Below are 14,229 nucleotides of genomic sequence, written 5' to 3'. Positions count from 1 at the left end.
GTTTTACAAAGTACGTGTGACGTTTGGGACGTGGATTAGACATATGAGCCAAATCGACTAAGAAAAACGGGCAATGAACGCAGAAGGTAAGAAGGTTGGTCTTCCATCGGAGATAGTTACAGTTATCAAGCTGCAAGCAAGTGGACACAAGGAAGAAGTCTTAGTTTTCGAAAGAAGAAAGGCGCTGAGGAAACCCAAAGTATTTCTCGAAAATGTCCACAAGGGTCCAAAAAACGCTAGGAAACATTTTATCCAATCAACGTTGAATAGAAGCATCTCAGTAACATCTGGGAAATAAAGAGTCACATGTCAAATTCCTGATAGGATGATTACGTGTCCTGCTACCATATTTAGTATGGTTCCAGAGACTTTCAGAAGCTCCAGGCCAACCAAAATACTATAAATGCCCCCGATTTTCTGTACATGAAATAAACTTGAAGTTAATCGTTTTTCACACTCAGCACCCTTTCTCTAGTGTTTATGTTGTCGTTACATATACTTTCTTTAATTATTTGTGGTGTTTTACTTTTGTTTTTCATGTTTATAACTAGGTTGTTTAGTTAAATGCTTTTGCCTTGTGGGTCAATGTTTTTAATTTATCATGGAGGCTATAAATTTTGATTTCTCCAGTTGTGTGGCTGCTAAAGTGGTAAGCGTGTTTCTGTTGTGATTTCGAGTCAATATTTTTATTTTGTTTCTTGTAGATATTGGCATTGCCTGACGGAATTGGTTGTATTACATCATCATCTTCATCGTTAGTCGTTAATAAGCAACATTTGACCAACATAAGTGAAGTACAATATCTTTCTTCATACTCTGCACCGAGTATAGAGTTTTCCGATGTCAATTTTGTTTATCCGAATCGTCCGGAAACGATTGTGTTAAATGAATTGTCAATGTTTTTACCAGGGGGTAAAGTGATCGCTCTGGTTGGTCAGTCTGGTGCAGGTAAGTAGTAGTACTTATAGTCAATTTTTACATATGCACTCCTAGCACCTGCCACTGCTCCTAGTCATTGTCGTCTAACATAATGTGTTAGTAGATTTGTAGAGATCTTTGCTCTACTCGATCGTGAGTTACATTACATAGGCTAACTTCGACTTACCAACCACTGAGGAAGTACTGTACAGCTGTTTGAACTTATCGGGGGAAATCTTATAAGGCGTCACATACAGAGCCCCACCAGGTGTCGTACTCTAAAAGATCTTCGTTTTTATTTGATTTCTTGTATAATTCAAATGCATCGTGTGAATAGAAAACCTTCGTCCAGTCTGTTTACTATATTACCGTTGCTAGTTCCTAATTGAAAAGCAATTAGTTAATAGATCATTAAGTTATGACTACTCCACAGTGTTCAGTCATAATCTGTCTGAAAATGGAAGTCCTTAAGTTCATAAATTTTCGGTTAACCCGCTTTGATATGTGGGAAGCAGTCTAGCTAAGAATTAACTCAACCAACACAAAATCATTCCTGACATTTTCATCTTCACAAAGTTTTTGTGAATGTTGAACAATTCTTGACAATCTACATAGATTAGTATAAGGATTTGTGGAGATTGTAATAATTTTAACAGTTGGGGAGCCGTAACTAGTGGGGTTCAATCTGTGTCAGATGTGAGACAGTTATCCACCTCAGATAGCTTAGATTGACTCATGAATTCATCAGTTAAAATCTACATTTTGAAGACATGAGGGTTGAATCTCTGAACGTCCTAAAAGTAACAGGTATACTAATACCTTCTCTGGTCAGCAATTATTATAAAATTGAATCTCCCAACATTGATCCATTACTTTGTGAATTAAAAGTTTCATGTCAAATCCTTCGGAAGAATTGTCCTTCGAAATATACCAACCTAGGATGATTTCGGCACTTCCAAACAGCATTACAGTTCTCAAAATTTTTAAGTATCTTGTTTCAACAAAAACAAGGAAACAACTGAAGTAGTATGATACTGTCTGGCTGTTAAATTTATGAAGTAGAATGATTAGTTGTTACTATGTATTGTCCCTCCCCCTCTCTCTTTCTCACAGGTAAATCTACTGTTGTCTCTTTACTGGAACGTTTCTATGATCCAATATCTGGCGAAATTTTATTAAATAATTGTAAACTAACTAATTTCAATGTGAATTATTTACGTAGTAAATTAATTGGATATATTAGTCAAGAACCTCAAATATTCAATGCATCAATAAGAGAGAATATACGATTTGGTCGTTTTGATGCTACTGATGAAGAGGTATAAAATTGATAATCATGATGATCATCATCGTCATCATTATGATTTGAATTTTTGTGTGTTTTTCTTTTGACTGAAGATCATGATTGTCTACATAATGGCCCCCAAATGCCCTAGTACGGCCGAGGGTGGGGGAGAGTCAGCTCTCCCTATGCAAATGTTCTCACATGACCACGCATATACGGCCTCTTCCAGGGAAGTCCTACACATTGCCTTCTCGCTTGTTTTTAGGGTCACTCAGTGTTGCCATCGACTGACCTCATTTATGCACATATTATAATTTCCTAATTATTTTGCTGTATAATCAGACATTTCAGATATATTATTATCATTATTTGAGTTTTAAGTTATCATTGAATTGGGTAAAATAGACAACTGATATACTTTCTATTTTGGTCATTTGATTGACCACTGCCGGATTCCCCAAATGCTCTCACATGGTCACGCGTATATAGCCTCTGCCAGGGAAGTCCTACTCATTGCCTTCTCGTGGCGGGGGTGTTGTTTACGAAATTGAGAGGACGAAATGCGAATGTACGGCGCTTTAACCGGGTTGGTGAACACGGAGAATTGACTTAGGGGAGTTAGAAAACCCTCATTCCAATCCAATGGCGCACATGGGATCCAGGATCCCGAAGGAACAAATGGTGTACGAACCAATTATTGGTCACCGGCTACCGTGGTATTGCATCTCTTAATGTTGTTCCATTGCCTTGTGGATTAGACCTTTAGGTCAAAGGCTCTGAGTGTGGCCCCCTAAGAAAACCATCTGCTTCGGCTTGGGCATCCGGGCAGTATCATAGCCCACACACAAATCAAGTGACATGTGTGGCACATATGTATTTGGTGCCTCCTTGTACCAATATGTATGTGTTGAAATAAATAAATAAATACCACTGCTGGATCAGAAGGGGCTTGAGAACCAATAAACGTTGAGATCGTAATCATTATTCACTGATCAGTATGTCAATTGATACTCGGAAGATCACCAGCCATATTGGTAATATATGTAGATTAGTCTATAATCGGACCATAGAGAGAAAGAGATTATACAACTGCTTTCCTATCATTGTTTCCCGACCATATGAGACCCAGTACAACCCAGCGGAATAATCTATTTTCTCTTCTTGTAAATCTTAAAGTTGACATTTCAATAATGTTCGTTTATACACGAATAAACAATTTTCTTAATCTTACTACAATCATTTCACTTCATTGTATTTATAACTGATAGTTAATGTTGTTTGGGAAAATTTACTTTTATATTGTAAGGTTGAAGAGGCAGCTAAATTAGCTTATGCTCATGAATTCATTTCAAATGATTTACCATATGGTTATGATACACCAGTTGGTCAAGGTACTGGTACAACAGCTGGTTTAAGTGGTGGTCAACGTCAACGAATTGCAATAGCACGTATCTTATTGAAAAATGCACCAATTCTATTAATGGATGAAGCTACATCAGCTTTAGATACTGAATCTGAAGCCAAAGTACAAAATGCATTAAATAATGCAATGAAAGGTTAGTCAATTAATCAATTGAGTTAATTTAATAATTAATTAATCAAGTCTATTGGGCTAATTATTTTTTCAACTGTACAAATCTTATTCTAAATAACATTCTGATGGAATGTAGCGATTATTATGGAAACATCATTTTTTGTAATTATCATACAAAATGAATGTTGGCTAGCAGTGAAATCAAGGATGGGAGTTTCATCCTATTTGGGATCCTTTAGTTGGATGTACCTGTATCTTAAATAGGAAGACACGCGCGTCCTGATTTCCACTACTAGGTATTATCCACCTCGGTTTATCATCCTCGTGACTTAATGGCATAATCCAGACAATCTTCATAAGATGCTCAAAAGAGGTTGATCAGTTTCAGGCCTAAACAACATTGGGTAGATATAATGTTTCGAATTATTTGAATTATAGTACAAAATAAGAGTCCCAGAGATAACGCAATTGAATTAAGAAGTAAGACACAAGCACAAGCGAATGTACTGTATTTGGAATTCGAAATCATGCAATCAACAAGTACAAAAGTATCATTAGTTCGTTCAAACACCACAGTAGACTTAACACAACCAATGCAAATATAACATACAAAAGTTTATTGTTTGTATTTTTGTTGCATAATTAGTAGATGCTTGTACTGTTGTATTTTGATATTCTATTTGCAGACTTTTGTTTAGTCTATGATTAATCCCCTATTACTCTTATTTTATATGACTTATGACTGAGTTATGTACACATTTTAGGTTTCTAATTGAGCTATTATGTGATCAGACATTTCAAGTATATTACTGTATGAGTTTTAAGTTATGACTAAATTAAGTAGTGGAGAACTAATGCTTCAATCTTCATATTCGGATTGGATTACTGGGTTGGAAGGAGCTCGAGGACCAATAGGCAGGCGTCAAAGTCTTATTTATTGGTCAATGTGTTAACCGGTTAATATATGGTTACCGGTCCTACCGGAAATATAGGTCGACTAATCGAACTAGAGATTGAGAGTACAACTACACAACTACATTCCTGTTATCAAGAGCCGACTGCACAGGACACAATATAGAGCTGCCAAATATCCTAAACTTAGAGAGGCAAGATTTCGCAAACCTGGATAAGAATCGCTCTCACCAACGCGTTGTAGAACCATTTTTTAACAGTCAAGCTAACATCACAACAACGTCAAATGTGACCCAGATTGGTATAAGCCGCTCTGACTTTCACTATGCGTAGATTGATCTCGTCAGTCACACCATCAGTGCTCACACAACGACTTAGATACACAAAGGTTATTTCTTTATTTTTATTCGCTTTTTTTCACAGGTCGTACAGTTCTAATTATTGCTCATCGATTAAGTACAGTACGTAAAGCTGATCTAATTCTAGTTATGTCTAGAGGGCAAATAGTGGAGGCAAGTTTGAATTGTTACTTATCATAAACATGGTTACATAAATTTTACTTTGTTGTTTTTGCCTATGATTAATACTGTCTTTTGTTAAGAAAATAAGAGTGAAACAATTAATGTTTCTATAAAAACGGATAGTGATTCGAGTGGTTTTCGGTTCGAAAGCTGAATATTATGATCAATCATTGAAAATTAGAATTTTCCTAGTTGTAGTTATATTCGGGGTTGAATAAAAAATCATTCACTTTTGTAATTTAGGCTCCATGAACAGATGAGTCGATATTCATCAGTTACTTACTTACTTACACCTGTTACTCTTCATAGAGGAGCATAGGCTGCCCACCAGCACTCTCCATCCAACCCTGTCCTGGGCAATCGCTTTCGGTTCTTTCCAGTTGTTATTTCACCCTTTTCATATCTGCTTCTATTTCCCGACGTAATGTGTTCTTTGGCCTTCCTCTTTTCCGCTTCTCTTCAGGATTCCAAACTAGGGCTTGCCTCGTGATGCAGTTTGATATTCACCATTAGTAGTTATGAATTTATTATGTTCTAAGATAGTAGTGTCTGACCGAGAAATCTAAAATACTATACATCTAATTAGTTAGTATTCGTGCATTGAGACTCGAACCCAATACCGAAGGACTATCCATTAAAATATTAAACATTAATTGGATTATATTAGGTAGTAATCAACACAAACAATACAAATCTGATAAAACCCTTAATTTCGATGGATTGTAATGTATCTTCTCAAGGGGCCTACATGACAACGAGGCGAAGAAGTGGATAACACGATGGCGTTTGAAGCGAACAGTACTGAGTTCGAGTCTCGGAGTGAATATCAACTCCGGGATGCAGTTCGTTCGGCTGACGAGCCCCAAATAGGACGAAACATGCGTCCTGGATTCCACTGCTAGCCACCATTCATCTCTGCTCATAGTAAAGTAAATAGTTTGAAAAATATTATGCTTCATCGACAAACTTAACGGTTACGTATATAGATGAATTTCACGTAGTTATGTAACCACTGAACTATTTTAAATTTTACCCTAGATTCATTTTGTAACAATTTTGGTTTAGAAATTAACTCTTTTAATTAACTTGATTAACAGTTTATTATTGTCGGTATTTGGATAGACCAGATATTGTCGTACAACTATCTGTAAACTGTAACCAGTGTAGAGCCTTGCAAAAATGTACTTTAGACAAACGAAATGATATTAACATGATATATAGCTAAGGGGTCAAAATTACTTTAGAATTAGTAGTACTAGTGATAGCAAAGAAAACTAAACATCGAGATTGTATTTAGAGAAGATGGAATGAAGAGGTACGGATGTGCAGAAACTCAATATGCAGAAGAATATCAAGAATGAATGTGATATGCACTACTGTGGTCAGTTCTGAGCCATGCCACCCAATATATTCAACCGCTGATGCAATTATCATGTAGGCTTCAACCGAATAGTCCGAACCTAGCAACCTAGCTTAGATCATTTGATGAACTGATGGTAAGTGTTTTTTTTAAACGAATCCTACAACCATCATTACAAGTTGCAAAGTATGCGTAGATCAGACACCATACAATGATTGACTTCCGTGATTAAATGCCGGAAGACCAAACATAATTATATTGCAGTTTGTCTTCTGAAATGATGTGATTAGTGTGTGGCAAAGTACGAAAACCGACTCACAAATATTGATTTATTAACATAGTATAAAAGTAGATCCTTTCATCTAGTTCCTCTTGTATTTATGTAAGATGTGACAAATTAGACCCCGCAACAATTTAGTGTTAAGTTTTATATTGATAATAGCTAAACAATTGATTGATAGTGAATAATAAAATATATCACTTCTGTTATTGTTAGTTGTATACCGTGTATTCATGGTTAAACAGAGTGTAGATATAGATATTACTAACGTTTTCTATTTCATATTTGTTGTAACGGAGCAAAGCATATTCATATTGTTTTGTGGTTATTGTCCTTTTTTTTATAGAAGGGAACTCATTCAGAATTAATGGCTAATCATGGTTACTATTATAATCTTGTACAGAGACAAGAAGGTTGTGATGTATTCGAGTAGATAATTTAGTAATTTTTTCTCATTTTTGTTTTTATTTCCCTTCCGCCTTTCTTTTGTATGCTCCCTTGAATTTTTCTTGAAAATATATTATTTCTTTGAACAACTCGGAGATCGCAGGTATTGTATCTCACTCACTCACTCACTCACTCACTCACTCACTCACTCACACTTTCTCTCTTGTTCTATAATCCATCTCTTGTGAATAGTGTTCGTTTAGTAGTTAACTACTATTTGTATGTGTGTATGGTTCTCGATTATATTTCGTGATATGACAACGTGGGTTCGATTTATATACATTTATACCTAGTCTTTCGTTGTTTATAATTGATTAACTGATTTATTAATTGTATCAAACTTCTCGCTAGGAAATGACCGATGTGTTTAGAGATCAAAATCATTCGCTTGAGCTGCAAATCTTCTCTACCATCTCAGTATTTAAAGATTATTCTATCTGCATCAATGCAGAGACGCCTAGACAGATAGTGCCGTTATGTAGCGCATACAAATTTGTTAACAATTTAGTGTTTGTGGACATATGCAATGTGTTATTGTGTTGGGAAGGTGATTTTCACCATTGATATTAACTGAAAAAGCAAAGAATATCGGATAATTGTTTCGTCTTAATCTAAGACTCTTTCCATCAACGCAAATTGAATCCTAGGGACCTTAATGCCAGTGAAAATGAACACAATACTGTTAGGTATGGGACTCAAACAGTTTTTCAACATTTTTTAAGTTCGATCAATTTGCAGTGTGTAGAACAATCATTCATCAATGTCGTTTATCGACAATATTGACTATGAAATAATCAACTAGAAAAGGTCAGTCAGTCAGTCAGCTACAACGTAGGACCAGGCGCATATATGCATCGGTCCAGGTTGCCATACCGCATTAGCACAGCAAGATGAACACCAAATTCATAGAAGTAGTTAATTCAATGGTAGTAACATATGGAAGAAAGATTGTATAAAAAGATATAGTACAGGAAGAAAGAATTAGTTAGTAGAATAAAAGATATGAAGCGATTTTAATCTTTTACTTTAAAAGAAGACAGAGAGTGTATACACCGACGCCATTGTGATCGAGCCATGTCACCCAGAGTCTGCAACCATTGGTTACGATAGTCATGCGGACCCCAACCAAGTAGTCTGCATCTACCAACATGGCTCAAACTAGAAGTTAATGTCTTCAAGCACTGATGCCACGTTTTGGTTTGGCCGCCCCTAACTAGAAAAGGGGCCAATTTCGAACCCAACGCTACTTCATCAGTTTGTCTATATTACTGATTAACAAATATAAATTGCATATTGAAAATGTATCAAAAGAGTAATTCCTTCAGATAGCGTTTCAGAACACATAGACCATGGTTACCGTTTTTAATATAGTCACATAGAAAACATATTGTCACGATTAGGTGAATTTCTATAAAGTGTAACGTAATGCCTGTTAATATCTTTACGGTTACATTTATGTTTATAACTGAATCAACAAAATCAAATGAATCGTGTATATTGTACCTATTGAGGTAATTTCTAAGAGGTATTGAATTTTTTATTCATAAACAGCGTAGGACTTGGTACATTTATGTATAATTTCAAGTTACCACATCGTATTTCCCCAACGGGATGAAATTATCAAGACAAATACAAGAGTAGTAGAAGTTATAATAGTATCAGTGGTAGCGTGAAACGTTAGGCATAGGCAGTATGATTTGAGAAAAAAGTATATATTTGTGGGAAGGAATGAAATAATTTCAAAATTCAAGATCTAAGAGAAGACAGAGTGAATCCTTCTATTCTATTTTAATTCAACTCACACAATGTCACCAACTATTCGTTACGATAATCAAAAAGACTCCAAACAGATAGTCTGTATATTAGCATTTCATCCATCAAGATTTCTAATCTCATAAATATAAGTTGATTTATATTTTAAGTCATTACATCTGCAGAATAATTTGAATACGAGTAGCTCAATTTCATAGATTTGAATGTTAACCCATCGGATTTGAAAAAATTGCTAAGTTTGTATCACGTACATTTTAATTAAATAAGAGAAAATAAGTGAAGACGAAGTCACATTCGAATTTGGGAGAAAATGAATCTCCATCCTTGTAATAATTAATTATTAAATTGATTAGTTTTACACATTTCAATGCGAGCTTGGGTTCGAATTCCATGAGCAAGGTCGTGGATGCACACTGCTGAGAATTCTCATACTAGGACGAAACGGCTGTCTAGTGCTTCTAGGTTTTACATGTCAGTCTAGCTTTAATTGATTCATGAATTTTACCTTTTAAAAGTAAATCTTTGTAGGAAATTAGGTGTTTTTTAAGAATAAAAATCTTGAGTGATTTAAAGGTATTAGTCACATTATCAAAGTACAACCGAATCATACAAATAGCCTTTGAATAAAGACAAGAACTAGTTTACAGAATTTACTATCAAAAAGTCGAACGGCATGGTCTTAATGGTTAGAGTAGTTAATTTACAGCCACTAGGTAAAGGGTTCCAACCTAACTTCACCGACTTTGGTTTATACAGGTAATTGGTATAATTAGTCCTTAGGAAGTAGTTTTGACTCGAAAGCAAGTACTTCACCCCACAGTTTATGAATTCATTGTTGGGCTCCAGTGATTAGTAGAAATGATTTGCTTGTATTATCCCATGACTGGATGAATAAAATACGACTCACAAGTTCAATTTGTAGGACAATTATACAAGAAAAAGAAATATACATACATTAATGGAAAGTTAAGATAAAACTAATTTAAACGAAATTATAGTTTCACAGGTTGAAATCATGAGTCAAATGAAGTTAGACCACCATGGAAAACCTAGAAGCACTGAACGGCCGTTTCTTCCTGGTATGGGACTCCTCAGCAGTTCGCATCCACGATCCTGGGTTTCTTGTGAGAAGCCGTTCCCAGTGGAGTTCAACCAGGTCTGTTGTGAAATATCAACTCACTGAAGACAATGGTGTACGTTGGCGCAACTTCGTAGATTGGTTGAAGTTAGACATTAACACCGTTGGATGCCGGCTCAGTGGTCTAGTTGGTTAAGCGCCTGGCGCGAAACCAGTAGGTCCTGGGTTCGATTCTCGCAGAGGGCGGGATCGTGGATGCGCACCGCCGAGGGTCCTATACTAGGAAGAAACGGCCGTCCAGTACTTCCAGGTTTTCAATGGTGGTCTAGCTTTAGTTGACTCATGATTTCAAACTGTGAAATTTCTAAAAATCTCCACAAAACCCATTCTGAACTTGTAGTTGATAGACAATCGTGGCAACAATTCGATAACATGTAATGTCCATGACGCTAAAAAGAATTAGTAATATAATTCGTGCTATTTGTTATTTGTAAGTAGTTCTATATGCTAAAATGTAGAAAATCAAACCAACCCTGCAGATCACACAAGGATGTGTCGTTTTTGTTTCAGGGAAAAGAAATAACCAAAACATTTACAACCTAAACTAAATACTCTCTGGTTCCTCCAAGTAACTTTTTCGCTGATTTTTTACAATCTGAATATTACTACAAAAGCTAATGACATTCAACTTATATCCTGATGACTATCATAAGCATTGGATTAGCCTCTTTGTGATAATTTACTCCCACATCTCAAAGTAATGAGACAACTCTGAGTTAATCGTTTCCATGACCAGAGTATTGCCTCTAACCTTATGTACTTTATAACTTCATGGGCTGCGTTTTGTTGAATGAATCTGGTATTCACCAACCAAGGATCATGAGATAGTTTATTTGAATTTTTTTGGAGTAGTTGACCCGTTAAACTTTTTTCCTTAGTTCTGTACATTTTTCTTGACATCTTATGTATAATTCTCCAACAGACTCTCTATAACAAACAGATTCTTACTGTTGATGACTCGATAATATTCCGGATACATCTGGTATTTCCATGATAGAGAATTCTGATCACGTAGTTTATTGATACTTGTTAGAACGTAATATTTCTGTGGATATTGAATAAATTAGTAAACGATTCTTTCTAATAGTCAGTTTGATGTAAGTAGATTATGAGTACGAGCTAATCAGATTTGAGAAAATTAGTTCAAAATTGAATGACTTTTATTATATAAAAATATGCGATACATAACACTTAAGTCAATCAGTTTGTCTTTCAATTTACCCGGCTGGTGAAATAGGAATGTTAAAATATAGAAAACGATTTCTACGTATCACTTCTTAATGTCGATAAGACAACAAAAGTCAGTCAGTCAGATACAACGTAGGATCAGGCATATATGTGCATCCGTCTAAGTTGCCATACCTCATTAGCACAACAAAATGAACACCAAATTCATAGAAGTAGTTAATTCAATGGTAGTAACATATGGAAGAAAGATTGTATAAAAAGATATAGTACAGGAAGAAAGAATTAGTTAGTAGAATAAAAGATATGAAGCGATTTTAATCTCAAGGTTTGAGGGAAGACAGAGAGTGTATACACCTACGCCATTGTGATCGATTCTGAGCCATATCACCTAGGATCTTCAATCATTGGTTACAACAGTCATGCGGACCCCAATCAAGTAATCTGCATCTACCAACATGGCTCAGACTAGAAGTTAGTGACTTCAAGCACTGATGTCACGTTTTGGTTTGGCCATCTTTCAATCGCCTCCAACACTAGTCCGCATTGCGCGTCGTAGTAAAGTGTTCAAGCATACGTAACACATGGCCCAACCATAGCCAACAAGGATGGCTTCCTGGTAATTTAATCTCTATTACATTTATTAATAAATATTATATAGGCAATAATGAATTCCTTAGGAAACTATATATAGGATTCAAACAGAAATCTTTACTGCGAATAAATTTGCGAGGTTATATAACGATATTTCGACAGTATTAAGATTAATAAACTGATGGTAAGCATAGAAAAAAAAATTAAAAATCTTTGAAATGCTGTTTAGATTCCAACAGATCTCATTACTTCTGTCATTAGTAACTTTTGATTTATACTCTGTTTGCTCATTGGCTGAAATGGAGATTCTGAATCATGTGGTCATTTTAAGAAATGCTCAAGCTCGTCTCTAACTATGCTTTTAACGTTGGTTAGTCTTGGTCCGATAATCTTCATTAGTGTACACCGATGACTTGGCATAAAATTGAGTTCCAAGGCATCAGATCCTACATTGTACACAGTATTTTTTAGGTATCTGGGTTACAATACAAGGATTCAATTTCTGAATTCAAGTCAGTTTGCTTGTCAAACCATTTAGTTAACTTATTTAGCAGATAGTGTCATTCGAACAGCAATAGTTTGCCTACATCTTTGTATTATTATCATGTCTTTATGAACGTGTATGCTTGACCACGAGTTACAGCCTACACACACTTCTGTTCATAGCTTGAACATTAATAGCTTAAACCGCTCGGTGACTCATTCACTTTCCAATATATATGTGCTTTAATCTTATCAATTTATTTGACTATTTATTCGCCTCTGTAATTACTTGCTCAGTTCAATTGCATTTGCATCTCTGCTCGTATTCGCTTTGTATGCTCATGGCTTAGTGATGTGTTGTACAATAATAAACTGTACTTAACACTTCGTTCTGTCTTCTGAAGTTTATACACTGTTGAGACTTATAACGATTACCAGGACGATTGATGTATGAAACCTTAAGAATAGGCTCGAAGATAATCCACCATATGATATCTATCATCATATTTATGACTTCTTCAACTCTATAAATCACAGCCTTTGTGAAATCTATCAAAGTTACTTACCTGTGAGTAGAAATGATTTCAACTTACTATAAATTACTCAAATAAACGAAATATGAGTAAATCTTATTAGTATCTGATATTGGAAGTCGCCTATAATTCATGGAAGAGTTAGGTGGTGGTTGGAGGTAGTCGACAAGAAATCCTGTGCCCGGGTTTCGTGCTAATTGGCACTCGTCAGCAAGGTGTACTTGTGATCTTGAGGGAACTGATGCTACCTGACGGATTCCATCCCGCGTCACCCAGCTTTACAGTCAGAGACGTTACCATTGAGCTATCCGGGCCGCGACTAACCCCCTGTAGGACTGAGATGTAATCACAATTGATTGATCACTGGGTTGTGACAAATGTCATGGTCCATAGCATTCGATCTGCACTAATAAGAACTTGACACACATGACATCGGCCACCACCCAGTGATCAATAAATTGTGACCATGGAAGAACTCTCTAGAAGACGGAAAAATGCTGAGAATATTTTGACCAAGCAGAGTTCTTGGGAAGCTTTTCACTAAACATCTAAAAAAAACAACATATCTTACTTCATAAATCCGATTAAAGAATTGTTAAGTTTGCTACCAATTCTATAATCTTCCAAGCTTCAAGAAGATCACCGTCAGTATCGAACTTTCATATGTTTACTTTTGTTTCCCTTCATGAAACTAGATTTAGAAGTGTAGTTTCTTCCATGACTTTTGTCTTCTATTTTTCATCCAGGATTCAAGTTTTAAAGAGTGTGTGAGTTTACATAAAAGCTAAGCAACTGGCAATTAAAACGATTAGTGTATCAGATCACCCCCAAATGCCCTGGTATGGCTGAGAGTGGGGAGAGTCCGCTCTCCCTATCCAAATGCTCTCATATGGCAACGCGTATATAGCCTCTGCCAGGGAAGTCCTACTCACTGCCTTCTTTCATCACCGGTGTTGTTTACGGAATTGAGAGGACGAAAAGCGAATTCCGTCGCTTTAACAGGGTTGGTGAACACGGGGAGTTCACCTAGGAGAGTTGGAAAACCCTCATTCCAAACCACTGGTGCACATGGGCTCCAGGATCCCAGGGAGACAAATGGTTTATGAACCAATTATTGGTCACCGGCTACCATGGGATTTCATCTTTTGATGTTGTTCCACTACTTTGTGGATCAGACCTTTATGCCGAAGACTCCGGTTGTGGCCCTCTAAGAAAACCATCTGCTTCGGTTTGGGCACCTGAGCAGTATCACAACCCTCACACATA

The 14,229-nt window shown here is 36.1% G+C and overlaps 1 protein-coding gene across 1 annotated transcript in view; it reads left to right on the top strand.

Annotated features, from left to right (window-relative positions):
* The window catches only part of ABCB8 (ATP-binding cassette, sub-B (MDR TAP), member 8), a gene marked incomplete at both ends in the record, with an annotated part of 51,105 nt that extends 43,862 nt beyond the window's left edge, over window positions 1-7,243 (top strand). Inside the window, 5 exons of the mRNA XM_051219403.1 lie at window positions 705-948; window positions 2,032-2,237; window positions 3,510-3,759; window positions 5,073-5,161; window positions 7,157-7,243. Of these exons, the coding sequence (XP_051067119.1) occupies window positions 705-948; window positions 2,032-2,237; window positions 3,510-3,759; window positions 5,073-5,161; window positions 7,157-7,243 (876 nt within the window). The remainder of the gene's footprint in view (window positions 1-704; window positions 949-2,031; window positions 2,238-3,509; window positions 3,760-5,072; window positions 5,162-7,156) is intronic.
* Window positions 7,244-14,229: the final 6,986 nt, after the last annotated feature.

This window comes from Schistosoma haematobium, chromosome 4 (assembly GCF_000699445.3).
Source record: "Schistosoma haematobium chromosome 4, whole genome shotgun sequence".
NCBI classification, from domain to species: Eukaryota; Metazoa; Platyhelminthes; class Trematoda; order Strigeidida; family Schistosomatidae; genus Schistosoma; species Schistosoma haematobium.
This window is presented reverse-complemented; position numbering and strand designations above follow the sequence as displayed.